This window comes from Pituophis catenifer, unplaced genomic scaffold (genome assembly GCF_029215685.1).
Source record: "Pituophis catenifer annectens isolate HBS135680 unplaced genomic scaffold, rPitCat1.0.hap2 SCAF_2, whole genome shotgun sequence".
Lineage (NCBI taxonomy): Eukaryota > Metazoa > Chordata > Lepidosauria > Squamata > Colubridae > Pituophis > Pituophis catenifer.
The window spans coordinates 197,845,584-197,870,930 of record NW_027256882.1 but is presented as its reverse complement, the minus strand read 5'-3'; the positions used below and the strand labels follow the sequence as shown (position 1 = coordinate 197,870,930).

Below are 25,347 nucleotides of genomic sequence, written 5' to 3'. Positions count from 1 at the left end.
AGAGTTCCACAGCCAGCAAAACTCTGGGAGTTGAAGTCCACAAGTCTTAAAGTTGCCAAGGTTGAAGACCCCTGGCCTAGACCATCCTTAGGCATGAAAGCTAGCTGGGTGACCTTGGGCCAGCCATTCTCTCTCAGGCCAGCTCAACTCACAGAGCTGTTGTTGTGAGGAAGACAGGAGGCAAGAGTGTTTTCTGCCTTGATTTATACTGTATATTTAAGAAAGGCAGAATTAAAAATATAGTCATAATCATTTATACAAATTATAAAGGCTTATTAATGTGATGACATAATAACTAAGACTGTAATTTTATATATATTTGTCTTGACATACAGTCAGCTGAACAGTGAAGTTTACTTCTGAGTATCATCATTTTTTTCATGCAACTTTCAGTTTTGTACAGCAATCATTAGGTTGTGTCCTCTGTCAGCATGCAATAAAGTACATAGAAAGCCAATAAATTAGACTGTTTCATCATTAAACAACTGGGAGAAAATGAGAATCGTAAGTTTCAAGCCCTGTTCAGAACTGTAGATAAAATAAAAATAATTTTAAATTGTTCTGTTTGGGGGAATTTGATGCAGCAGGTTCATTCCCATGTAAATCTATGTTGCAAAGAATGGCTTCATTTTATCTACAGTTCTGAATTGTGAAAGAGCATTGTTTTATTGCATTCAGAATTATGCATCTGGAGATGGAAAGATGTTAGGAAAAACAATTTGGATTACGCTATGAGCTTTCTGTGGAATGCAGTTAAGAAAATTTCCCTTGTATACTGAAACAACGGACTGGAAAAAAATGGAACTTCTACCAACTCGAATTACAATATGTTTCTAGATCCAGTTCAAGATAATAGTGATTACCTTTAGGCAGTTTTCCATAATCTCCAGCTGGTGCCCTAACTAATGTTCCTAAAGCATCTACCTGCATATTTTATAGAAAACATATACATGAATAAATTAAGATCTGCTGGTCAGTTTCCATTCTAAAGCCCTTTTTAAAATCTGTACACTTTTTGCTCTGTAATAATTCACATAGATTCATATTTGGCAGTGCAGTGTGTATAACTTAGTCTTGGGCAATCACTGGCTATGCCATCTAGGAATTCTGTGAGTTTATCCTATACATGTGGAGGACACCAGACTGGGGAAGACTGGAATGGCTCGAAGACTGCAAGGAACAATGTTTGTGGTGGTGTTATCATCATCAACAACAAAACTATCATTATCATCATCATCATGTATCTAACTCCACTCCTGCAATAACTTTCCAGGTTCTCCACTCCTGCAATAACTTTCCAGACTAATTCCTGTTAGTCTGAAGTCTATCCTTCAGAATCCAAATCACAAGAAGTGTTAGTACCACTTTATAATGCCTTGGTAAGACCATACTTGGAATACATCCAGGTTTGGTTGCCATGATATAAAAATGCAAAGGACTGACATGCTAGCAGTGTTCCAATATCTAAGGATCTGCCACAAAGAAGAAGAAGGTCAACCTATTCTCCAAGGCACCTGAAGGCAGGACAAGAAGCAATGGATGGAAACTAATCAATAGGAGAACCAGCCTAGAAATCAGGAGGAATTTGTGGGTGCTCCATCACTGGAGATTTTTAAAAAGAGATTGGACAACCACTTGTCTCCTGTTCATGCAGGAAGTTGGACTAGAAGACCTCCAAGCCGTCCCTTCCAACTCTGTTATTCTGCCTTATTTGTGGAATGATTCATTCTCTTTTGTCTATTCCATCATCTTTCAGGAGAAAGTAAAGTTTAATTCCATATTCCATTTTTCTTAGAACAAAGATTTGCTAAAATTTGCATCTGGGCCTTCTCTTCTCTAATACCCATCTAAGAAAATACTACAAGTTACCAATCCACTTGTAATCACTAACAATTGAGTCTGTATTTCCAAGAACATCCCTAACTGTTCATATTGATGGTATTGCCGTACTTCAATTCAATCTGTGTTATTTAATGAAGTTTTGTTATGCAGAACAAAGGGAGTAGACTTTCTTTCCTTGCTAAGAAAATCAGATTGCAAAATAAAATTATAAAAAATAAATTAAGTGAATTTTTCTCCTTTTTAAAAAAGGCACACTGATGTCTTTATAACTATTCCAAAACAAAGCTTATTCAAGATGTAATTATTGCTAATTGAATACATAAGTAATCATGCTATTGTGCAAATGATGTCATCTATAATTAGAAATTATGGAATTCATATCACTTGAACAAAGATATGTGATACAACATGCCCCCACTTGCCACACATGCTCCTTTCCATTTCTATTCTTAGTTTAATTTACTGGGCCAACCAAGCTTCTCTTCTTAAATGTTAGTAAATGTTTGGGTTCCTCCCCCCAGAATCTAAATACTTAAAGAATTCCATCTAATCCCTGTGACATCACTTGAAGCATACAGGAATAAGGGAAGCTGCCTTATTTTCAGTCAATTCATTGGCTCACATAACTCAAAAAGATTGGCATTGGCAATAACTCTATAATTTTTTCAATATCACCCTAGGGCCTAGGAATTTCCTCGGACTTTCAATGTGCAAATCATGGGGTTCCAATAAATAGTTACAGAAACCTCTTATTCTCTGCTACTATCTAGTGGCTTTCTGGGTTTTTCTATCCTGTTCATTGTAGCCCTATAAATAAATGATTCCACAGGTTACAGTTAAGGCTTTTCACAAAGATAGCAAACCTTATCTTGGTTTGTTTGGGGTCATGCAGAGTCTTCCAGCTAGAACTAGAATAAGCTGGAAAAATTAATAGCAAGCAAACCAACAAAAGCTAAAAGATATTTTGCATGGATAGGCTTGGGTAGATGGTTCATCTTGCATTTATTTTATTTTATTTTATTTTATTTTATTTTATTTTATTTATTTATTTTGTCAAGCATATATAAGATAACAGGTAAAAGTATAAACATAATTTAAATATATGAAAAGAGTAAGTAAAAGGGAATATTAGGAGAGGGACGGTAGGCACGCTGGTGCGCTTATGCACATTATGCATATTATGGAACATTAGTGTGTTGAAGGACAAGAGGGATTTATTAATTTCTTTATATGGAAATAAACTCTGAGCTGAAATGGTTGCATTGACATTTACCATGAAAATGACTGTTATGACTACATTTTGTAGCTTAAACCTGTAAATTAAGAATTTCAGCAATACACCAGAAAAAATGCCCTTTAACTTCATGTGATATCTTCCATATATGTGAAAATCTTATATCTACATAAAGACCATCAACATGTTTTATCATACAGGCCTATTGCATTGTTCAATCAAAAATATTTTTCCATCATTGGCCAAAGCATTGGTACAGTCTAAAGTAGATATATTTCTTCAGATCAATCTAGGTTTATTCTTAAAAGAAATACAGTGGAGCCAGTTAGGAGAGCATTAAATATAATATACTATACTAAATATAATAAAACTCCACCAGCTTCACTACCATTAAATAATGTATTTGAAAGAATGGAAAGTATATTTCTCAAAAATTGTTATTAGAAGTTTATTTTTATAATTATTCATTTATGTACTCTGGCAAAAGAAGTAATTAGCATAAATGATTGGATATGGAATCTATTTCAGATAAATAGAGGTTACCAAATAAGGATGCTCACTTTCAAATATTTTGTTCAATCTTGTAATTGGAGTATAAGCAAAGAATACCGTATTAAGAAAAAATTATTTATTTATTAGTTCAATTTATATGCCGTCTTTCTCCAAAAACTCAGAGACTATGAGCATATTTGAGATATTACTATAAAAACAGAACATTTATTTTTCTTAGGAATCCAGAAACATATTTCATATTCAGTTTCAATTAAATACATTTCAAGAAGTGTCAGATTTAGAAGTTATGTTGACTAGCATTGATAAAGAATCACAGAAGCAAATTTAACATGTGGATTTTCATATCTTGGACTAATCTTTGCAAAAGATTAAAATGGAATTATGATCTCCTTCTGTGAAAAATTAAAGTGAAACATACTATAAGGTCATATTCCGTTATTGTTGCTTGGCAGAATAGCAGCAGTTAAAATGACTGCTCAACAAAAAAAATCACTTTTATTTCTGCCATGTCTTGTTCTGTTGCCTTTTGTTTGTTTTCATGTATGGCAAACATATACTTAATTATGAAAAACATTGGGATCAAACTAGATCTACAATATGAATAAAAGCATGACAGCATGTTCAATTTTAAACAATAGTTTGTTATTTTTCAATTTCTTGCATAGTCTTATGCATATCATGAGAAATTCAAGGGTTAGGGTTAGGGTTGAAAAGTGGAATAAGTGTAATAATTTTCTTCTTGATAGTTCCTTGATTATGGTATTGTTTTCTGTATAGTTTGCCTGATGTTAATCGCTGCTTATCTGGGTGTTGGGTACTGGAGAGTATGTATATCCTAGTATTGGATATTGAAATTTCTGTAAGCAAACAATCAAGTTCACAGAGCACCAAGTACATCAACACAGCGGTGAAATCCCACCGGTTCTATCCGGCTTGCCGAGCCAGTAGCACAGGCAGTGAGAGGCTCCGCCCACCCGCTAGGACGTCATTACGTCCCTTTTTTTTTACCATCTGCGCATGCACAGAAAGTTCTGCACATGCACAGAAGAGGCGCATGTGTGCTCCCGCACGCTCCTGTTCCCGAACCGGTAGCGAAGGTAAGTGGATTTAACCACTGTATCAATAGGAAAATCACCCAACAGTCTTTTAAAGTGAATACTCAAGCAGGCTTATTGTCTATGTAGCAAAGAAATCTATCCAGCATAAAAAAAAATGATTTAATCTTTATAGTTAGCTGGTTGCTAGATTTGTTAATGCAGTCACTGGAAAATTAAAAGAATATTGTTGAATTAAAAATCTGTGAAATTACATTGGCCAAAAAAATTTCAATGAACAACGGACTTTGAAAAAGTAAAAGACAAAGTCAGTCAAATTTAGTGACAATGAATTATAGCATTATCTATTCAAATTCATTAATAAACATGAATGTAGATAATTAAATGTTTTATTTCTGAATTTATATATGTCAATGTGCATGTGCATGTTCTTTTTCAATATGTTACTGAGCTTCATTATTTTTTAAATTTCTGTATTGTTATTGATAGTTTCTATTCCCGTCTGTTAGAGGATTGCTTTGCAAAATGGTAATTTCAACAGCATTTTTCTAAAACAGAAGAGACTCTGTACTGAATCTTCGTGATCTGCTGACAGTATAGCTTTTTATCTAACTGTATTGCTGATATTGTCTTCCACCAGCAATTCAGGGTGTCTTGCTCTCATCCTTACTGTTCTGCCCCAGCTCCGGATTTCCGAGGATATTGACACACACCAATGGTCCTTATCAAATTTATTAAGTAGCAAGAATAAACAAGACTGGCAAAGGTTGGCAACCAGCTCAGAAAACAAGATATGATAAACCAAAATACTCTGATAATAAATACGAGTTGTTTCTAGCAAGAAACTTATTAATGGCGTGTGACTTAAATAGGCTAAGGGAGTGGCCAATTATCCTCAAGCCTTACTCTCGAGTAGACTCCTCCTCCTGAGTAGCCACTCCTGCCTTTGGGCAGCCCTGCGTGCTCGAGCATTGAGGAGAGGCTCCTCCACTTCACTCTCTCCACTTGAAGGAGCCTCTGGAGGTTCTGAAGGCCCTGGCTGAGTCTCTGCCTCTGGCCTCACATCCTCTTCAGCCTCCTCGCTGTCCGACGCGAACGCTGGCTGCGCAGGCTGCTGGCGCGACACCACACCAGCCTCCTCTTCGTCGGGATCAGCCACGATCCGCGCAGGCCGCTGGCGGGCCACAACAGTTATCTGGAAATGCTGGGGTTTGAAAGTGAATTTCCTCTACATAAAATATATGACTTATAAAATTAAAGGAGAAGAGAGGCTGGCAAGATAGCAAGCCACCATGCTAGTATGGGTCAAAGGATACTAGTCAAGAACATAGAACATAGAATAATAGAGTTGGAAGGGACCTTGGAAGTCTTCTAGTCCCGCTCAAGCATTTCAGACAAATGGCTGTCCAGTCTCTTCCTTAAACGCCTCCAGTGATGGAGCACCAACTACTTCTGAAGGCAAGCCATTCCACTGGCTTGTTCTTAATTGTTCTCACAGTTAGGAAGTTTCTTAATTACAGGTTGCTTCTCTCCTTGTTTAGTTTCCATCCATATTACTATTACTATATTACTATTTGTTGCCTTGCCTTCTGGTGCTTTGAAAAATAGCTGACCCCCTCTTCTTTGTGGCATCCCCTTAAATGTCTATTCATGTCTGAAGAATTGCCCTATCTTTCTAAATCATTAGTAACATAGTAGCATGGCTGTCAAAAATAGCATGCCTTCCACAGTTAAGTGCCATCTTGTAACATTTAGAAGTCTTACCTTGTGATGTGACTGAAGTATGTACACCTCCCTTTCTGCTCCATATTATTGGTTACGTTTAGTGGTTCAGTTTAGTTATATATGAATGTCAATCATGAAATATTTCTGAACTGGCTTTGACCATAATTCTGCATCATTTTCTTGACTCCAGTTTGGTGATGGTGGAATTTAAATTTCATGTTCTAATCCAATAGTGCTTACTTTTTTACATTTAACCTTGTAATTAGAACTCAACTCCAATGTTTAATGGAAATGACTCTTGATGCAAGTGTTCACCAAATATACAAATTACCGTATTTTTCGGAGTATAAAACGCACTGGAGTATAAGACGCACCTACCTTTTTTGGTTGTTGTTGTTTTTTAAGTTTTTTTTTATTTTATAGACAAACACACATACAAACATACAATGTATTTTATTTGAACAGAGTATTTGGCTGGTTCACAAATTTAAACAGTTTTTAGGCATTTCAATTAAATTTACAATTTCTATATTTCCTTTTTGCCATATTTATTCCTCATCTATTTTTTTAAAAAAAACCAATATTACCCTTCATTCTCATCTCTAATCTTAATCAAATTCAATTTTCCCCTTCTATTCTATATTATACCCCTTCCCATTGTCATCTATTTTTATATCCATCCTCACATTGGTTAATTATGTAATATTACAATTGTTTAATACAAATTCAACATTTTTATATAAATCAATTAATTATATAACTATCTTTTTTGTATATTAATCAATATGAACATGAATATTCCAATTATTTCCATGCAATCCAATTTCCTACAAATCAATTAATTATATTTACCAATAATAATAAACCAAATAATTTCCCCCATATATTCCTCCAAACCACAACTTAACCATTTCTGCTTTCAATACAATATACTATTAATAGTATCTCAATTATTACAATTCCCTAGTTAAATAGAGCTTTCCCCTTATGTTACTCATTTTCACATCTTAAACTCTCCCAATAACCCAAAGTTTTGCCCATATAGAAAAATATTCCAATTATTATTCATTTCATTTTTACAATCATGATTTCCCATTTATTTCTTACTACTATTCATATTTCAATTCTAAATATGTATAACATCTTTCTCTTTCATTTCTTTTTCTCCCTTCCCATTTTTATTTTTGCCTTTTTTCTTTTGTGTTTTAAAATCTTGAACTTTCCTCTTTTGCCCTAAATTTCCCATTGTTTGTACCTATCTTTTTTGGTGAGGAAAAAGAAAAAGAAATCTCCCTGTGCCTCATTTTGCCACGGTGCAGCAAACAGCCTGCTTTACTTTCAGTTTCGTTTTTCAGCATAGCTTGATTAGCACAATAGGGAGAAAAAAATCTGCTCCAGCACTCTTTGCAGCAAGCAGCTGAGCCCTGCGCAAAGCAGCTGAGAGCAAATCAGCTGAGAGTCAGGAGGCCGATCTAATCAACTTGTGGTAATTAGCCGATGCTGAAGCTGAAAGGAGCTGTTTTTTCTTGCTGTTTGCTTGCAAGGAGGTAACTGCTAGGAGGCACAGGCCAAAGAGTGGGGGCCAGTGGGTGGGCAGGGCTACATTCAGTGTATAAAATGCACCTAAATTTTCGTCCCCTTTTTGGGGGGTAAAAAGGTGTGTCTTATACTCCGAAAAATACGGTAATATACTCTAATCTTGACTATCACAAATTCAGCATTCTGACACCACCAATGCATATTCTACTCAGAAGCAATTCATATATCATATTGGTATATCTTTCCAGGATAAATATTAAATTTATGAGGAACTTCTGTTTTGGATGGGTGCGGGTTAATTGTGGAATTGGCATACCTAATTCAAATTCAAGTTCCCTTTTTCAGAAGGGCTCAAGAGCCTACTATTTTATATCACCCCAATAAAACAATCTGGCACCTTTCATTTCCCCAGGCCATCACCTATTCCTACATCTGCTTTGTACCCTAGTGTGGTTGTTCATTGTTTTGTCTCTGTGCTGCTTTCACTTTGACTTTCAATCTGTATTCTTTCTGACTTTTCATTTCTGTTTCATAAAACCTAATGGTGCCTTGGCAGACAATTAAAGAATATATTCTCAGTGGCAATAGAGTTAGTCCATCAAAACTAGATTAATTTTCAGGCCTGAGAAAGCCCAGGAATGATAAGTGGGAAAAGAGGCACAGCTAATCCAAAGAACACAAACTCTAAAAAGCAAACCGCATTATTGGATAAGCATATTGCATTTGAGACCAATAGTTGAAACAGTACATGTGAACCTGAATAACAGAGGAACACACATCTATTAAAAGTATGCAGATATGGAAATATAACTGATCAAAACCCTGTCAACTGCTATGTGTTAAAAGTGTCATTTTGAGGACGGATTAGCCATACCCACCAGGGGCATTCCAGTTTTTCTGCTGAACATAAACAATCTCTGGTTAAGTATAGGGAGCTACATACAGGATCACAGAGAAGTGGGCAGGTGTCAATTATGCATTTACATATTTCTTGCTCCTTCCTGCTTTTACAAATGCTAAACACCACTGGATGAATAACAGGTAGAGGTGCAGGTTTTGTTGTTTGTTGGTTTCTCTTCTGCAATGCTAATTTTAAAAGAAATCCATGGGCTAAAACAGACATATAACAACAGCTACCTTCCTTGTAGAACATTTTGATGGCTGCCAATTTTTGATAAGACTGAAGTGCTAAAACCTCATGCTGGTGCAGCACATTTCTTTATCTCTTTCTTACAGCTCGCATCTACATGAGGCAGTTAGTGGAATCTCTAGATTTCCTTTGTTATCACTAATTTGCTTTAATAATGGATTACCGTAGAGCTGTAGAAAGTTACCCACCAAAGCTCAATGAGTGACTGGGCCATTCCCCCCTTTTCTCAGACCAACCTACTTCATAAGGTTGTTGTGGAGGGAAAAAAAGTGTGCTATACATGCCTTAATCTCCGGAATGAAAGGCAAAGCATAAATCTAGAAACAACAAAAAAGCTAAGCTATCAACCACACATTCGAATGTTGCATGAACCCAAAACTAGAGTTGCTTTGATAGTGAGATGAGAGCCATATAAAGTTAATAATGAAACCAAATCAATATATTTTATTCAATGTGAGAACACCCCCCCCCAAGCAACATACAAATTCATTTGTTCATTCATTAAATTTATATGGCCACCTACTTGCTATAGTACCTACAAGCAATGAAAACTTAGTATAGAAATTTTTTTAAAAAAAACCTTCTCCAAAAGTGCACTCTATCTTTCCATGCAGGAGCTTCTTGGCCCCTGGCATTTCAATTGCTTCAGTGGTTGGAGCAGCCTTTATTTGCACAGAAAATAGCAATAGCACTTAGACCTATATGTCGCTTCACAGTGCTTTACAACCCTCTATAAACAGTTTACAGTGTCAGCATTTTGCCCCCAACAATCTGGGTCCTCATTTTACCAACCTTGAAAGGATGGAAGGCTGAGTCAACCTTGAGCCAGTGAGGATCCAACCCATGGCAGTCAGCAGAATTAGCCTGCAGTACTGCATTCTAACCACTGTGCCACCACGGCTCAGTGGAGGTAGGTAAGACTTCACTGTGAAGTCCACTTGTCACCACAGTATTTTCTATAACTAACCTGCATTCCCATTTTACAGATTGGAGGTAGATCAATGAGAAGTTGACTGGCCTAAAGCAGTAATGGACCTAAAAATGACATTTTGGCCATGTGGACTTTAATGCCTTTACTAGCTATTTGTCTTTTTAGATCCTCTTCATTCCTCCTCCAACCTTTAATTAAGCGATTTGAAGATCCCAAAAGTGTATTTCTGTACATCTGGCTTAATAAAGAGTACAAATATAATAAAGATATGGCAGATAGCAGCCCAGTTCTGCAAATCATATTTCACAGCAGGCTTTGTGCTCATCTTGCTAATTTCAAGGTGTGCTAATTTCTGTTTGCAAAGCACAGAAATCAGTCATGCGGCAGTTGCTCTCAGTGATGGAAAAGGACAGGAATGAATGCAAAGGAATGAAACAGCACCTGTTACTAGGATCCTAATCCAGGAAAGGTTGAACATGAGCAAAGTATTCCCACACAGGTTCAGTTCTGGAAAATGTTCTGGGTTGAATGAAGACTTAAAGTGTGGTTTTAGGCAGATGCCTTGTTCGCTAGTGACCGAAAACTACAAGGAGCAAACATTCTAGTATGCGATTGGGCTTTGTGCATCCACATTCCAGCAGGTTCCTCATCTCTTGGTTTAAAAATAAAAAAAAATCTGATGCTGTTACAGGTGCTTCTCCAACTGCAGGACCGCCCTTCGCGTACGCACAAGGACAACCGAAGATTGAAAAAGATCACCGCGCAAGGTGTAAGCAAACCAACTTCGGCACCACAGCTCGGCCCTCGGGCGGGGAGCATCTCCTCCACGACCCTTGCTAGGGGGCGATCGTCCAGGAGACAAGCGCGCAACCGGAGAGCCGCGTCCTATTTGGAAATTCCTCGCTTTCAACGGCAACGATCGCCCGCCAGGAGGAAAAAACACCCGCCCTCCTCCTCCTCCTCACTCTCACCGCTTGAGAAGAGGGCGGGGGCTTCTCGGTGCGCAGGCCCCACCCCGCCGGTGCGTGCTCAGCGTAGGCCCAGCAGCTGCCTTGAGCGGGCGGGCAGGCAGGCAGGAGCTGAGACCAGCGCGGGAGGACGCGCGAGGCAGCCAGCCGCGAGCGCGGAAGGGAGTCTCTTTCAGGAGCTTGGATACGGCCGTCCGGGCAGGGCGGCGAAGGAAGGGCGCCGGGGAGGAGCCGAAGCGCGGCGGAGGAGGAGCCGCTGCAGCCCCAGCCTGCGTGCGTCAGGTCCTGCGGGCAACTCGGCAAAGTTCAGGGAAGGCAGGAAAGCGGCGCCTTTGAGGCGAGAGACGAGGCTAGCCCAGCCCAGCCCCGAGCGAGGTCGGGGGTGGGGGGCTTCCCCAGTCCTCGCTTTAGAGGGTGCGAGCGAAGGCATCTCCCCGGGGGGAAAGTTTCTGGCGGGGCCGGGAGCGGACGGCTTGACTGAAGAAGCGGGTCCCATGGAGGGACGGGAGCTGCAGGAACAGCCGCCCGAGCCGGAGGGACGCCAAGGCGTGCAGCCCTGAGCGGCGGCGCACGGTTCCTCGGGTCTCCATGGGCGCGGGCGGCGTGCCTTAGGGAGGCAGGCGGGCGGCCGCCTCGGTGCCGTCATGGCCAAATGGCTGAACAAATACTTTAGCCTGGGCAATAACAAGACCAAGAGCCCTCCGCAACCGCCCCGTCCGGACTATCGGGACAAGCGGAACGGCACGGCGGGAGCGGGAGGCGGAGGGCATCACAACCACAACCACAACCATCACCATCATCACCATCACCACCACACGTCGCCGTGCTTCCCGCGCCACGACACCAGCGACCTGCTCCGCGCCTACCGCGCTCAGAAGGAGCGCGACTTCGAGGACCCTTACAGCGGGCCGGGCTCGTCGCTGCGCAAACTGAGAGCGCTCTGCCGAGCCGAGTATTGCGCGCCGGAGGAGCTGCTGGTGGAGTCGGCCGGTCCCAAGCCCTTCTCGTCCTCGTCCTGCTGCGGTGGCGGCGGAGGAGTAAGCAGCGGCGGGAGCAGCGCCGCCGTCGCCTCCGCCCCCACCCCCTCGACGGCCTCGGCTTCGCCTCAGCTCTTCCGCAGCCACAGCGAACGCCGCGCTGCCACCCCGCCCGACTCCGCGTCGGTCAAGTACATTTCCCCCAAGCACCGGCTAATCAAAATAGAAAGCAACGAAGGTGGTAAGGGCGGCAGCGGCGTCCCCATCACCTGGAGCCCGCCGGGAATTGGCGGAGCCGGACAGAAGAAGCTCAACAAGTGTGGCGAACAAGGGGAGGGCGGCGGTGGCAGCGTCTCTTTAACCAAGAAGGAGAAAGTAAGTGACAAACACCCTCCCCCTCTCTCTACACCTACTCCTGTCTTTGAAAACGGGGAAGGGGCGGCCTTTTTGGGGGGTCTGGTTTTCACGTGCTGGGGTGAATTGCTGATTTTGCAACCCTGGTTCTCAGAGGCATGTGTAGGATTTCTACCCACGCACTAGATTGCTGTGCAATTGTTGATTAACGCTCGGATGCATGAACTTTAATTAGATTTGAGAAGGCTAGGGGAAACTTCGTGGTTATTTTGCTTACATTAACTGGCTGATTCACACTTGCCTGATTTTCACGTTCAGGCTGTCACATCTCTCCGTTGGAGTGTTTATAATGCAGCCTTTTGTTGTTTGGATGAGCAAACTGCTCTTCAGGGAGCATTATTTTAAACGTGGTGTGAAAGTGCTTTCTGTGACATGAAATCAGTTCAGGCTTATTTGAGAGTCCCTCTCCCTCCCCCTCATATTTATGTGATAGCCAGTTAGGTGTAATAGTTAAGGTATCCGGCTAAACCCTAAGAAATCTGAGTTCTAGTCCTGCCTTAAGTAGGCAGGCAGCTAGCTGGGTGCCCTTGGGCCAGTCATACACACTCAGCCCCCAAAAGCAGGCAATGGCAAAATACTTGTAAAATTCTTGCAAAGAAAAATGCAGGGACTTGTTCAGGCAATCATCAGGAGTCAATATGACTCAAATCTATGGACTTTAGGGTTTAACCTAAACCCTAGAGTAAGCATATTTGGTTTGGTAGGCAGTGTGCTAGGAAAGAATAGTGATAAGTTTCAGCAGAGTGGATGAAAAAGACTGATGGAGAATAGGCTGAGGATGGGAGTGAGGGTGAACTAGTTAGGGTCAGCTATTTCAATATTTGTAATTGCTTGAATCAATTGTATGCAAAACTGCATACGTGAGCCAGGAACAGTCCCTTTCTTTGTGGAGGTGTGGACTCCTGAAAAGTATTTGTGCATATGTGTACATTTGGACTTTGCCCTTATTGCATTCAAGGAGTGGAGTGCATGGTACTAAGTATGGGCTTACCCCATAGTATTCACATCCCCATTGTTGTATAAGTTATGTCAAGAGACAGTGACTTTTTCAAGGGCATCCTGTGAGCTTCATGGCTGAATCAGGAGGTGAACCTTGGTCTTCCTAAGCAAATCTGCTATGCTGGATCTACTTCTGTCTAGAAATAAATGTGTATGTATGAGTGAATTTCGTTAGCTTGTGTGTGGTTAGACAGTGGTTTGTGCTACTGCTGCAGAGCCTGAATATGAACCAATTTCTTACTGGAGACACATTGGTTAAGTCAAAATTTGTGGCCTCAAATTTTCTCCTTTAGTATGCATGTAGTTGTCTGAACTAATACATTGTGAAATGTCAGTATGGATCTATTTTAAAAGTCTTCTTTCTGATATGGATGCTCTCTTCATTTGTTCCTCGCAGGAGGGAATACTTTGAAGTATTTTGTTTTTCTTTTTGCTGGGGAAACAGTTAATAACAGTGGTTCTGAGAGACATCTTCTGAGAGGCAGATACTGTAGATGAACTCTTGAACAAAGCTTCAAACATTTTAGACTTTACAGCTCCTTCTCTTCTTTTGATGGACGCACTCGATGTGCTGTCTTTAGGCAAGCCAGTTACGATTGGTTATGCTTGGTTTTGGAACTTTCTATCCATTCTCATATCCTGTGAAGTGCTGGACTCCCTGTCTGAAATATTACAAGTGGGCACCATTTACATTTTTAGGTTTTAACAATAAGAACAAATTGCTTGGTGACTCAGTTGCTTTATATCTGCCTAACTGAGAGTCCACATGACTTGTTGCAATTGTGGTAAGAGTACGCAACAGATAGTGGTTGTATTTTCAGATCTCTTAAAAGAGAAAAGAAACTTTAATCCCTCAGATAAAGCGCTAGGGAAACAAGGTTTGTTTATACTGCAATAACCTGAGTCATATGGAAATAATTCTAATTGCTTGAGTCACTATAGAGATGCTATGTTAAGGGTTTTTTTTTTTAAGGAGCAAGCATTCAAGCATTTGCAGAGTCAAATTGCTGTTGCATGGTTTTTAATTTTTATATAAAATACTTGTGTCAGCAATTTTTGGGAAAGGTAAAAAATATGTTTTAATCCATTTAGGTTTTAACTTTAACTCTTATATGTAGTATGTTACAATATCAAAAACATTTTAATATTAGCAATTTGTTCATGTGGAATGTTCATCTGTTCCCATGTTTTTGTCATTCGTCAGAACCAACATTTTTGAGAAATATTTGTGTTCTAAGAGGGAGCTTCGTGGCCCTGTGTGTGTGTGTGTATGGATAGGTAGGTAAGTAGGGAGGGGAGGGGAGGGGAGGGGAGGGGAGAGGAGAGGAGAGGAGAGGAGAGGAGAGGAGAGGAGAGGAGAGGAGAGGAGAGGAGAGGAGAGGAGAGGAGAGGAGAAGATAATCTTGCAGATAAACCTGCAGTTAAGGCAGATTTCATCACTGCATGACCAAAATTCAAAGAACAGTTTTTGAATCAAGACCTCTGTGTATCCATTCTTTTACAACATTTATTTCTTCAAAAAGAGACATACTGCCTTCAGGGGAACACTTTCCACATAGGCCTGAATGGAGAGGCATTGCTGCTGCATGTCTGCTGTGGATTACTGCAGAGCTGCCCTGAGGATTGTGGAAAAGGTTCTTTGAGTTGTGCTCCATTCTTTCTAGCTGCTGGTCAACCTGTTGAGCAAGAGAAGACCTTATATTGGGCTCTCTTGTGATTTTTCTTAAGTAGTATTGTAGCAAGGACAAATATAATTTTATTTTTAATTTAATTTTAATTTAAGGCTACAGAAAATTACAATCCTTTTTTTAAAGTTTATTAAAAGTTTTTTACATAGCTAAAAAGACAAAAGAGAAGTATATAAAGAAAAGAAAGAAAAAAGAGGAAAGAATACAATTAAAGAAAGAGGAGATAGTTAAAGAAGGCACCTGCGGGCCCAATTGGCAAAAGAAAGCATGGGACCGTATTGGTTGGAAACATGCGAAAGAGGCCTTCATCTTGCAGTGGATAGACAATAGCTAAAATGATGATGATGATGATGATGATGATGATGATGATGATGATGATGATGATAAGCTCATTATCTTTGTCCCTCCTTAACATTACAATAATACTTTCAGCTCCTCATTCAGTCTTTTTTCAATTGTCAAGTCCAGAAATCATCAATCACCATTTCACATTTTTTCCATTTTCAGAAAATTACAACAAAATTCCTAACCAGTTACCCATGACTTTGTCAGAAAGCCATAACTGTGTTACATATTATAGTTTACATATTAGATTTTATGGTACAGCTACAGTTTTTAAGATATTTAGTTTTTATTTACTTAGTAGATTTATCTTCAGCTGTTCTTTCAGTATCTTAAGTACATACTGTAGTACTCCCATCTCCCAATTATTTTTCACAAAAGGCTAATCTGTGAGGTAATTTGGGCTGGAATACTTTAGAGAAGAAGTAATTCAAGGTCACCCAGTGAGGTTTAATGACTGAAAATGATCCTGAACCTGGATCTCCTAACACTTTTAACTTCTACATCACACCAGCTGTCTTGACAGTCCAGTATCTTAGTGCAGATTGCTCCTTTGCTTTGTTAATCCAACCTATCCAGGGGTGGGTTTCACTTACCTTTGCTACTGGTTTGCTTGCACGTACGTCACTTCTGCGCATGCGCAGATCTAATTTGATGACGTCCAGATGGGTGGGCGGAGCTTCCTGCCGTCGCTGCTACCAATTCGCCTGAACCGGGGTGAACCAGTAGAACCCACCACTGAACCTATCTAAATATAGAGAGCATGTGTAAAAATAATCCTCCCCCCCACTTATTTAATGGAGCAAAAATTGTTTGGATCTGGATGGATGAAATATTTTTGTTGTGGTCTTGCTTGAAACTACATATCTAAATGAATGAAACCAGCAGGATGAAATATTGCCAGAACTCTAACTCTTCCCCCTGTTCATGTATTGGTATTATCTTTTTTGTTTCTTACTTGTCACTCACATTTAACCATTGGGGTTCCATAACTGCCCATTTTGAAGGATATATTAGAGTAGGTGAACATATTGTCTTTATGCTTATTTTTCTTTTGGGAAACCATTATGAACTAATTGCTGATATGCTTCCGTGGAATTCTGTGTAGTACCACTTGAAAAAAACCGGAGACTATCATCAAATACTTATCAAAAGCCCCATTCTTTGGGTGTGGGGGGGAAATTTCTCATATAATCCCAATGGGGGCTAGTATAAGGAATGATAATTGTGTAGATCTCTGAATTGTGGTTCTCAAAGGCAATGGAGACAGTTATCTGAGACAGATAACTTCATGATTCCACTTTTGATCTGAAAGAAGGTGATGCTAAGATGCATTTGTGACTCTGTCTTACTTAGAATGACGTGATGATGGTCCAAGCTAATCCTGGTTTTGATTTCCCTGGTTCCTAATAGGCAGTTGGAAGTTGGTCTTCTGCTCAGCCATGTGGGATTGTTTTTTAAGAGATGAATTGGAGTCATTTGGAAGAGGCAGCTGCTATTTTCCATCACATTTTTTTTTAAAGAACAAAGGTCTTCTAGGTTTTTCAGAAAGATTCAGGTAGATGTAAATATGTGGACTGTGTACATAGTTCCTTAATTATATCCAGAATATGAGATAAATAAAGTGCAGAGAAACAGATGGTGATAAGACATAGAAATACCATGGAAATAGGAGAAGGGGGAAAAATTCACAGAGGTAAGACAGAGATCAAAGTTTAAAGGGCTATTAACCAGTTGCAACATATTTACGCTTCTGAGCTTTTCAGTGCAAAAAGGCAGTATCAGAGCAAGCAAATGCTAGAGGCATAAATAGAAAAAAAGCCTGCTTTGCTCAGAAGTACTTTTACATAATTACCAAATGTTGAAATCACTTCTAGGTCTGTAACTTTTGTGTCAAACTTGTACCCTGTAGGGTTTGGAGACCTTGCCTAAGCTGTGAGTTCAATGTTCTTGGCATATTAAGAAAAAAATTAAGTAGAGCGAGAAGCAGTTTTCCTTAATAGGAATCATCAATTGAAAACTGTGGTTTTGAAGCCTAGAAACACTAGTGTTCTGTAGAAGACTGCTGTGAGTTATTCGATAAGAGATTGTAAAAAAGAAATTTAAATGTTGCAATACTTAACTCCATTGTCTTCCACACTGCTCTTTTTTACTTTCATGGAGGTTTCCATTGGCCTGCCTCAGATATCCTGTAAATTCCATAGCAGATTATCTAATCATATGTATCAGGACTGCAGTTTTCGGAAACTCTTCACCCTGCATTTTTTGTGTTTTAAACACTGGAAATGGTAATCGGATGTGGGACAGTTGGCAGAAAAAAAGGATTCTTTTTAGGGGATAGTTATATATATACAGTATTTCTGTTGCTAAGTGAGGCATGTGTTAAGTGAGTTTTGCTCCATTTTATGACCTTCCTTGCCACAGTTGTTAAGTGAATCACTGCAGTTGTTAAGCTAGTAACACAGTGGTTAAGTGAATCTGGCTTGCCCATTGACTTTGCTTGTCAGAAAGTCGCAAAGGTGATCACATGAACCTGGAATACTGCAAATGTCATGAATCAGTTGCCAAGCACCTGAATTTTTATCATGTGGCCATGGGGATGCCACAAAGATTATATGTGTGAAAAAGTCATAAACCACTTTTGTCAGTGCCATTGTAACTTCAAATGGTCAGTAAATGAACTGTTGTAAGTCAAGGACTACCTGTATTATGATGTCATGCACCACTTATCAGCTTAGTTCCATATTCTATCAAAGCTTCTGAATATGTAGCCTTCACACAGAACACACTGCAGTAGGTTAGTTGTGGTATAGCCCAGGTTTGGAAAACTGTTTCCAGATTACATCAGTTCAGTAACGCTGAACTGGGATACCTAAACACGTGCTTCTTGCTACCATTGGAAATTTAATGCAGAAGTAGTTGCAGATGGCACGTTCATATTTTCTGCAGAGAGGGAACAATCCTTCCTAGAACAGGTTAATTCCAATCTCCAAGTCTACTATTTCACAAAATTGAAATAGATGGCCGACGGCAGGGGTTGAGGTCGTGCTGCTACTATGTGGACATATCGTAGGAATATATTTTTGTAGGAGAGAGATTGGCAGAGCCAGGGGGAGGAGTCAAATGGGGGCTTAGTCTAGAATCTCTATGTGGACACAAGGGGGCAAAGTCCAACCCCTACTCCCCCAATGCTATTGAAACTTATCTACTCTCACTCAACTGCAAACCATTAGTCTGAGAAGTTCCTGTGTATAGTCTTGAGCAATAAAACAACTAATTGAACTCTTCAAGTGTGGGTCTAGTTGTTTGCGCCTGACAATTTTCAGCTTGTTCACTTTTATGTAGCCTGTGCCTTGGCATTTAGTGGCATGCAGCAGTAGAGTTAAATGATGACAGCATTTATGATGTACTTCACTGCTAGGTACCATATAACTTTCAGTGAATTCACATAAATACAAAAAATGTAATAGTCATAAATAGAACTCTTTAAGATGGATTTGGGCCACTTCAGATCAACAGTATCCTCTAGCCCTTCTTCTAGACTCGCTCAATAGAACTAGTACTCCAGTGCCAAAATCAGGCAAACTGGGAGGGTACCAGTGTCCTGTTATAGATATTAAAAGCTGCTGAGAAAGTCAGAAGTACTAATCAGGCTCATGCAGTTCTTATGTGGCCCTTCATCTAAAGTCTTATTGATTACACCATTTTTCTGAAATCCCAAACTGAAATAGAGCCATATGATGAGTATCCTCTAGCTGGGTCTTCAGAAGTCAGCAAACAATTAAATTAACACATTTAATCCAAATCTTGATTCAGTAGATAAAAGTAACTCTTTCATTGATAAAAAGCAGTGGGTAATAATAAGTATATTATTACCACTATTAGCATCACTACAAGTAGTGCTCATCTTACAACAGTTTATTTAGTGACCATTTGAAGTTACAACAGCAGTGAAAAAAAAGGACTTACAACTGTTTTTCACACTTATGACCTTTGTGGCATCCTCGTGGTCACATGATAAAAATTCACTTGTCAGTCGCTTGGTAACTGACTCATATTTATGTCAGTTGCAGTGTCCCAGGGTCATATGATCACCTTTTACAACCTTCTGACAAGCAAAGTCAATGGGGAAACCAGATTCTCTTAACAACCGTGTTAGTAATTTAAGAGTTCCAGCGATTTACTTAACAATTGTGGCCACCAAGGTTGTTAAATGGCACAAAAGTCACTTAACTGTCTCACTTAGCAACATAAATTTTGAGCTCAATTGTGGTCGTAAGTCAAAAACTACCTATAATTGTCATTTATGAACATATGTTAAATTTTTTTACAATAATGCTGTTCATCAGCAGTCCCCAACTCTTTTGGCACCAGGGGCTTGTTTCATGGAAGAAAATTTTGGGGAGAATAGTTTCAATTTCACTCATTCACCTGCCACTCACCTCCAAATGTACAGCCCGGTTCCTAACAGGCCACAGACTGATACCACTCCATGGCCCAGAGGAGACCCCTGATTGTTATTTCTTCTGAAATACAAATAGAAGGGTCAGATTGAGAGAAAGAAGATTCTTTAAAACTAGATCATGAGTTCCTGTTCATGTTACATAGTATGCTCCTCTAGTAATGGATTATAATTCCCATTGTTTCCACCCAGCATGACCAAACTATAGTCCAAAAATTCAGAGTAGATTCTTTGGAGTAAGACTGCTACTGTACAACTCAATCCAACACCCATTAAAATGTGTTGGGCTATGATTTTCATCATTCCAAAACAAAAAGTAAAGATCAGTGCAGGAGAGTAAGGATTCTGAAAGAATGAAATAAAATGTACTGGGATCTTTTGTCCTAACCACCCTCCAAGGTCCCCTGTTGAGGATGGTTGGAGTAGTAGGTTGAGGAAAAACCTTCTCTCACAAAGGGCAATGTAGGACAAATTCTATTGTGTGTAATCTTCCCTAAAACAAATGTGAAGTAAACAAGAACAAGAACTTTCATGACTTTATCTTTTCTTTCTAACCTGAGTACAGAAGGAGTGTACCCGCAATACACGGAGTAAATTTTGGTATGCAAGGGTGTATAACAGAGTTGAATTGTATGATGACATAGTTCTCTGATAATTCTGAGTATACTATTTCCTGTCCACATGCAATTTCACCCTGCCACCAAGACAGAAAATTAATGTTAAACTATTTTATTGCTGTCTTAGTCATACACCTTTGAACCACTGGAAACAATTCTTTTTAGGGAAGGGAGTGGTTATGCTAGAAAAATTCACATTGCAGAGGTTTCCTAAAAAAACAAAAAAAAACCAAATAGATTTTATTTCTATTTAAAAATAGAGCACATTGATTATAGTGCACACCTGTAAAGCATTAATACTGATCATGAATAATGACAATCTAGATCATTTCAGGATGAAGACGGTTGACAGAGTTGCAGAGATGAATCTTCCTATCCTATGAAATTGTCTTTCAATGTCTAAAATTTGTTTTGAAATCAAACTTGGGATTGTCACAATATCACTGCCAATTATTAGCCCAAATATAGAAAATTGTAGCATATCACAAACGTCACATGATTCTGAACCAACTGTTGCACCTGAAGATATAAACTAATTACTCTGAAAAAAATATTCTGAGATATTAACATGCAAGTTGGGTAGGGAGGGGTGTAAGGTAAGGAGCTAGGAAGGTCTGTCTCTTTATTGTTGTTGTTGTTGTTGTTGTTGTTGTTGTTGTTGTTGTTGTTGTTGTGTGCACTATCAGTACAGGATTTTACATTTTTATCCACCTATCCAATCCTTCCCCACAACCTAGGATAGGCAGATGTTGATGTTCGATGGTGTTAAAGGTATGGTTGCAGGATGTAAGTTGTTCCAAGTAAAGCTGACTTTTGTAATTGACTGGTGGTGATTTTGTCAATGCCGATGGCATTCAAGCAGTGCCCCAGTTGTTTCAGGATTACACCCAATTTTGTGCCTATTACTGTTGTTACTACCTTTGCTTTCCTTTGCCATAGTTTTTCAATTTGTGTTTGCGAGTCTTTGTATTTTGTTACATTCTCCAGTTCTTTCTCTTCTATTCTGCTGTCTCTAGGTACTGCCATGTCCACTATCCAGACCTTTTTGTCTTTCTTATCAACAGTTGTTAAGTCTGGGGTGTTAATGTGGCAGGTGTCTGCCTGTTTGAATTCTAAAGTCCCAGAAGATTTTAGCTTCTTTGTTTTCTGTTACTTTCTCTATTTTATGGTCCACCAGTTTTTGCTTACAGGCAAATGATATTTCTTGCAGATTTTCCAGGGGACCATTGTTTTTACTTTGTCATGCAGTTTTTTGTAATCAGTCTGTGAGATCTTGCAGCAGATAATCAAGTGGGCTACTGTTTTCTACAACATTTAACACTTGGGTTCTGTTAATAAAAATGGTATTGTTAATTTCTATGTTTGTTTTGCTGATAATTCTTTTATAAGTAATTTTGGGTAGCCCTTGAATGATGAACAGTTTTGAATGTATATGTTATTATTAAATGTATCTCTTATTACTAGCCTGTAGGTAAGGTATGTTTTCTGTTGGAGTTGTTGTTAATATCCTTTGTGCATCCTCTTGATTTGGTTGGATAGTTTACTATTCCTTGCTCAAATTTTATTGTGCTAATTAAACAAGCTTTTAAGTCAAACATGGAGGATTTTAAAACCATAAATCAGAATTTGCTGCTGACAGCCTGTATCTGCAGCAAGAATTCTCTAAACTTTAAAGACATGGAACTAACAATGGAACTTTCCTCACTTTCCTGTTTAGAGAGATATTCCTCCAAACTTTTGTGGGAGTTAACTTCCTGAGTATTAGCATTCACAAAGGAGAACTACAAATTATTCCTGCAAATATTTTCTGTTTCCTGGCTTACAGCAAGGAGATCTCATGGATTTTCTACTGCATAAAAAGAGGTGGGAAAGTTCTGAGATGTAATGCCAATTTGCAGATTGTAATAAAATGTTCTAGAAATACTTGACACAAAGGTCAAGTGCAAACTTGGCACTTCCTTAGTCACAGTTAGGATTCAGAGTAAAGCAATAGAGCAAGATATATAATAGTTTACACAATACATTGTGGATAGCATATTTCAGTGTTAATTTGTTACTAAACTTTAGGTCCTACAATACAGTATTGCAATAAATGGTTGATCTGTGCAAGGCAACTTAACTTTGTCTTGATGAATCTCTGTCTCACCTTAAAAACCTGAGGTGGCAATTTTAAGAGTGTCCAGTAATCAGTAGAAACTTTTTCCAGTTCTTGGATCTTCCAGGAGCACCAGCCTGATTTAGTGTAGTGTAATAATATGGCCATTTCACTTTGCTCCTAGTAGCAAATAGTGTAATGTTGCTTTGCGGGTAGTTCACTTGAGTCTTTGTGGAAGCAAAGTAACCTTTTCATATTTTATATGTACTGTATTATTTCTGTAATGCAAATTTGGCTATAATCTGTGAGTTCTGTGTGGTAAAAAAAATCATAAATTCCAAATAAATGGCTATAATTTGAATGTTGTTGTCTCTTCGAGGAATTATACCTATTCTATCTTTCTCAATAATTATGATGGATAAATTTGAGTGAAAGTTAATAGTTGACCATAAGGTTACTCTGTGAGCATCATTGATGCAAGGGCTCAATCCACTTTTCTCCAATTTTAAATCTGTTACTTTCTTCATTGCTCCATATTTCCTAAACATTCACTATATGATGAGATGAGAGTATGTTTTTTGGAATACATCCAAAACCTATGAACTATGTTCCTTTATTTTTGATTAAGTAAGTCAGCTCATCCAAAAAGACATTTCAAATGTGCACACACTTTCCACGATCCTAATACTGGTCTTCCAACTCTAAATATAAAGTGTAAAAATAACAGCAATGTCTTCGTTAGTTGTTCTTTTGAATAATGTTAATATGGAAATTCACCACTCTAGGCCCATGATGGCAAACCTATGGCACAGGTGGCACTCCGAGCCATATCTGTGGGCATGCAAGCGTTGCCCTAGCTCAGCTCCAGTGCGCATGCACGTGCCGGCCAGCTGATTTTGGGGCTTTCCGGGCCCACTGGAAGTTGGGAAACGGGCTATTTCCGGCCTCTGGAGGGCTTCCAGGGGGGTGGGGAAGGCCGTTTTCGCCCTTCCCAGGCTCCTAGGAAGCCTCTGGAGCCTGGGGAGAGGGAAAAAACAGGCCTACTGGGCCCACCGTGCCATTGCATGCCAAAAGCAGTGGGAGCGCGGGAGGTGGGGTGCATTGAATTATGACGGTGGGCACACGTGTGCATGACCCCTCCGCACTCCCCCTCCCCACTTTTGGCATGCGACGGCAAAAAGGTTAGTCATCACTGCTCTAGGCCATAATATGGTTAATATAATTGATTTTGTATGATATAAAAACCCCTCCATTATAGCCTGTAAACCATGATTGCTCACTTAATGAGTTGAAAATAGGCATTGTTGCTTATTCCACAAACTATGGCTAAATCAGAGCTTGGGTTAGTGTAATTTTCAGACTGGTTCTTGTATCTGATTCAGTGCTGTCTTATCTGGTGACAACTTGTCTTAGAGATCTTCAGACAGCCTTCAAATTTGGTTCCCTTTGGGGAATCCCTATTTACTTCCTGCAAAGACAAGCTACAGTAAACCTCAGAGTTGTACATGCATTCTCTCATCTATGTAAGGACACGGAATTTAAAGCTTATAAACAATGCAAACAAATTGGGATTTCAGCCTCAGTTCTCCTTGTACTGCTAAACTGGAGTTATTCTGAAGTGCAGATCAAAGCTTTTCTCCCTTCATGAATACTGTGTATGCAGGTGAGCTGATTTCAATTCTTTTCCAACCTTGTCCCATCCAAACATCATATATGAAATCTTCTGGTCACATCCAGTGATGATCATGCTGACCAAAGCTGATGGGAGTTGTAATTTGAAGAAAATCAAATTGTGGAAGGCTACTCTATCTATCAGGGCATGATTGATTTAATGGAATATACAGAAATAAGAATTCATGACCAGAGTTTAGAAGCAGAGTAAAATGTATTTTATTTTAAAATATGCATATTGTAATTTTAGTTACCATAGTTTTTGCCTACCTTAAACTAAAAAATCTTGATTCTTGAAAAAAGCATCTATTTAAAGGAAATTTTTTGTCTGCTTACTTCGGTATTGTCTAAATGTGCCATGGGTTAGAGGGATGCTTTTTTTACTTGCTAAATATGTCCACTAATAGGTGAGCACTTGGCAAATCCAAATTTGAAAGAAGCTTGTTAAATAACAGCTGCTGTTAGAGGGTCTCCACATTTGACTATTACAAGCTATTGACTATAGAACCAAGCTACTCTTCTCCCTGCCTTTAAAGTTTGTGACATCAATAAAAATAACATTGATCTATTGAGTGACTACACCAGGGATCAGCAACCCATGGCCCTGGAGCCGCATGTGGCTCTTTCATCCCTCTGCTGCGGCTCCCTGTTGCTGGTCAGCTCCACAATTGATAGGGTTTTCGGTTAGGACAGGTAGGGGAAAAAGGATTCCACACTAAGAGGAGACTCTTTGGTGGGGGAACCAACTTTCAGTCGGCAGAGGAAAAAGGACGCCATGCTAAGAGGAGATTTGGGGGAGGACGGGGAGGGGGGGACGGACGACGACTTCCAATTGGCTCCAGAATTGAACGGGGGCTTCCGGTTGGGATCTTTGTGGCTTTTTGAGTGTTTAAGGTTGCCAACCCCTGGACTAGACCCTCTATTGACAACAACTGGCCTGATTCAGTAGCCCAATCACCACCATCATCTCTTATGGTAATGTGGGATAGATGTTGAGCTGGCCTTGAATAGTTAATAGGGTATTATCTGTAACTGAGTGGATATTATCTACTATTTATCATCTGCCTATCTATCTTGCTAGCCAGCTATCATCTTTCTATCATCCAACTATCTCTCTGTCTCAGA

At 39.5% G+C, this 25,347-nt stretch overlaps 1 protein-coding gene across 1 annotated transcript in view; it reads left to right on the top strand.

The window, feature by feature from the left end:
- Window positions 1-11,483: 11,483 nt before the first annotated feature.
- The window catches only part of SHB (SH2 domain containing adaptor protein B), a 144,481-nt gene continuing 130,617 nt past the window's right edge, over window positions 11,484-25,347 (top strand). Inside the window, 3 exon segments of the mRNA XM_070935421.1 lie at window positions 11,484-11,706; window positions 11,709-11,770; window positions 11,772-12,309. Coding sequence (XP_070791522.1) covers window positions 11,602-11,706; window positions 11,709-11,770; window positions 11,772-12,309 — 705 coding nt within the window. The 5' untranslated portion in view covers window positions 11,484-11,601.